Consider the following 939-nt stretch of genomic DNA (forward strand, 5'->3'; position numbering starts at 1 on the left):
ACCCTGCTTGGCTGGTAGCGCTTACCAGCACCCGCTGACGGTTCCCCAGCCTGGGTGACGCGCTGGTTATGTCAGCAGTGCGGGATGGGGACAAAGGCATTGCTAGTGTGACGTTAGGTACCCGCCGCGCTAAAGGCATTCCTCCCATCTAAAACCAAATCCTTACCCACTTACCACGGTTTCTAGGAAGCTGTGTGCATCCTCGGTTACGTTTAAGATGCACAACTCCAGCTGTGCATCTCCGTGGGGCTCATGTTTTTTCAGGGAGGCTACGTTCGCTCCCACACGCTGATGGTTACTGGGCACCAAATCCGTCCGTGGGGCTGAAGTTTGGGGTTTTGTTGTTTTTTTTTCATTTGTTTTGTTTTGTTGTTTACATAAGCTTCTGAGACTGAGAGAGCTAATCCAGAACTACGAGAACGGATGAGGTGGGCCCGCCTGCACTCCCCGGCGCCGTGCCCAGGGAGCCGGGAGCAGGGCCCTGCCTCTTCTCCGCCCCTGGGTGGGACCGCCGTGAGGCGCCATGGCCGCGCCTCACCGCCGTGGAGGGAAAAGAACTACAGCTCCCGGCGTGCCCCGCGGGGAGCGCGGCGAGAACAAGCTCTTCGCTGATTGGTTTCTTTTCCCGGCTCCCGCCAATCAGATGCGCCGCTGAGGGGGGGACGTGCTCCGCGCGCGTGAGGCGGGCTAGCGGCGTCTTGGGAGCCATGGAGCAGGATCGGGGGGAGGTGAGCGGCGACGGGCCGAGCAGGATCGAGGTGAGCGGCGACGGGCCGGGCCGGGGGCTCCTCCGGGGCCGGGCCCGCGGAGCTGCCCGCAGGGTGCTGGGGAAAGCCTTGGGGCACCGGGCTGGGCCGCCCGGTGCCCTGAGGGAGGGAGCGAGGCCCGGGCTGTGTTAGCGGGGTAACAGCTGCGGTGTGGTACTGGGGTAACGGCTGC

At 63.7% G+C, this 939-nt stretch overlaps 1 protein-coding gene across 1 annotated transcript in view; it reads left to right on the forward strand.

The window, feature by feature from the left end:
• Positions 1-663: 663 nt before the first annotated feature.
• The window catches only part of L3MBTL2 (L3MBTL2 polycomb repressive complex 1 subunit), an 18,851-nt gene continuing 18,575 nt past the window's right edge, over positions 664-939 (forward strand). Inside the window, exon 1 of the mRNA XM_009290007.1 lies at positions 664-728. Coding sequence (XP_009288282.1) covers positions 708-728 — 21 coding nt within the window. The 5' untranslated portion in view covers positions 664-707. The remainder of the gene's footprint in view (positions 729-939) is intronic.

The sequence above is a fragment of the Aptenodytes forsteri genome, unplaced genomic scaffold, assembly GCF_000699145.1.
Source record: "Aptenodytes forsteri isolate BGI_AS27 unplaced genomic scaffold, ASM69914v1 Scaffold284, whole genome shotgun sequence".
In the NCBI taxonomy this organism is placed as follows: Eukaryota; Metazoa; Chordata; class Aves; order Sphenisciformes; family Spheniscidae; genus Aptenodytes; species Aptenodytes forsteri.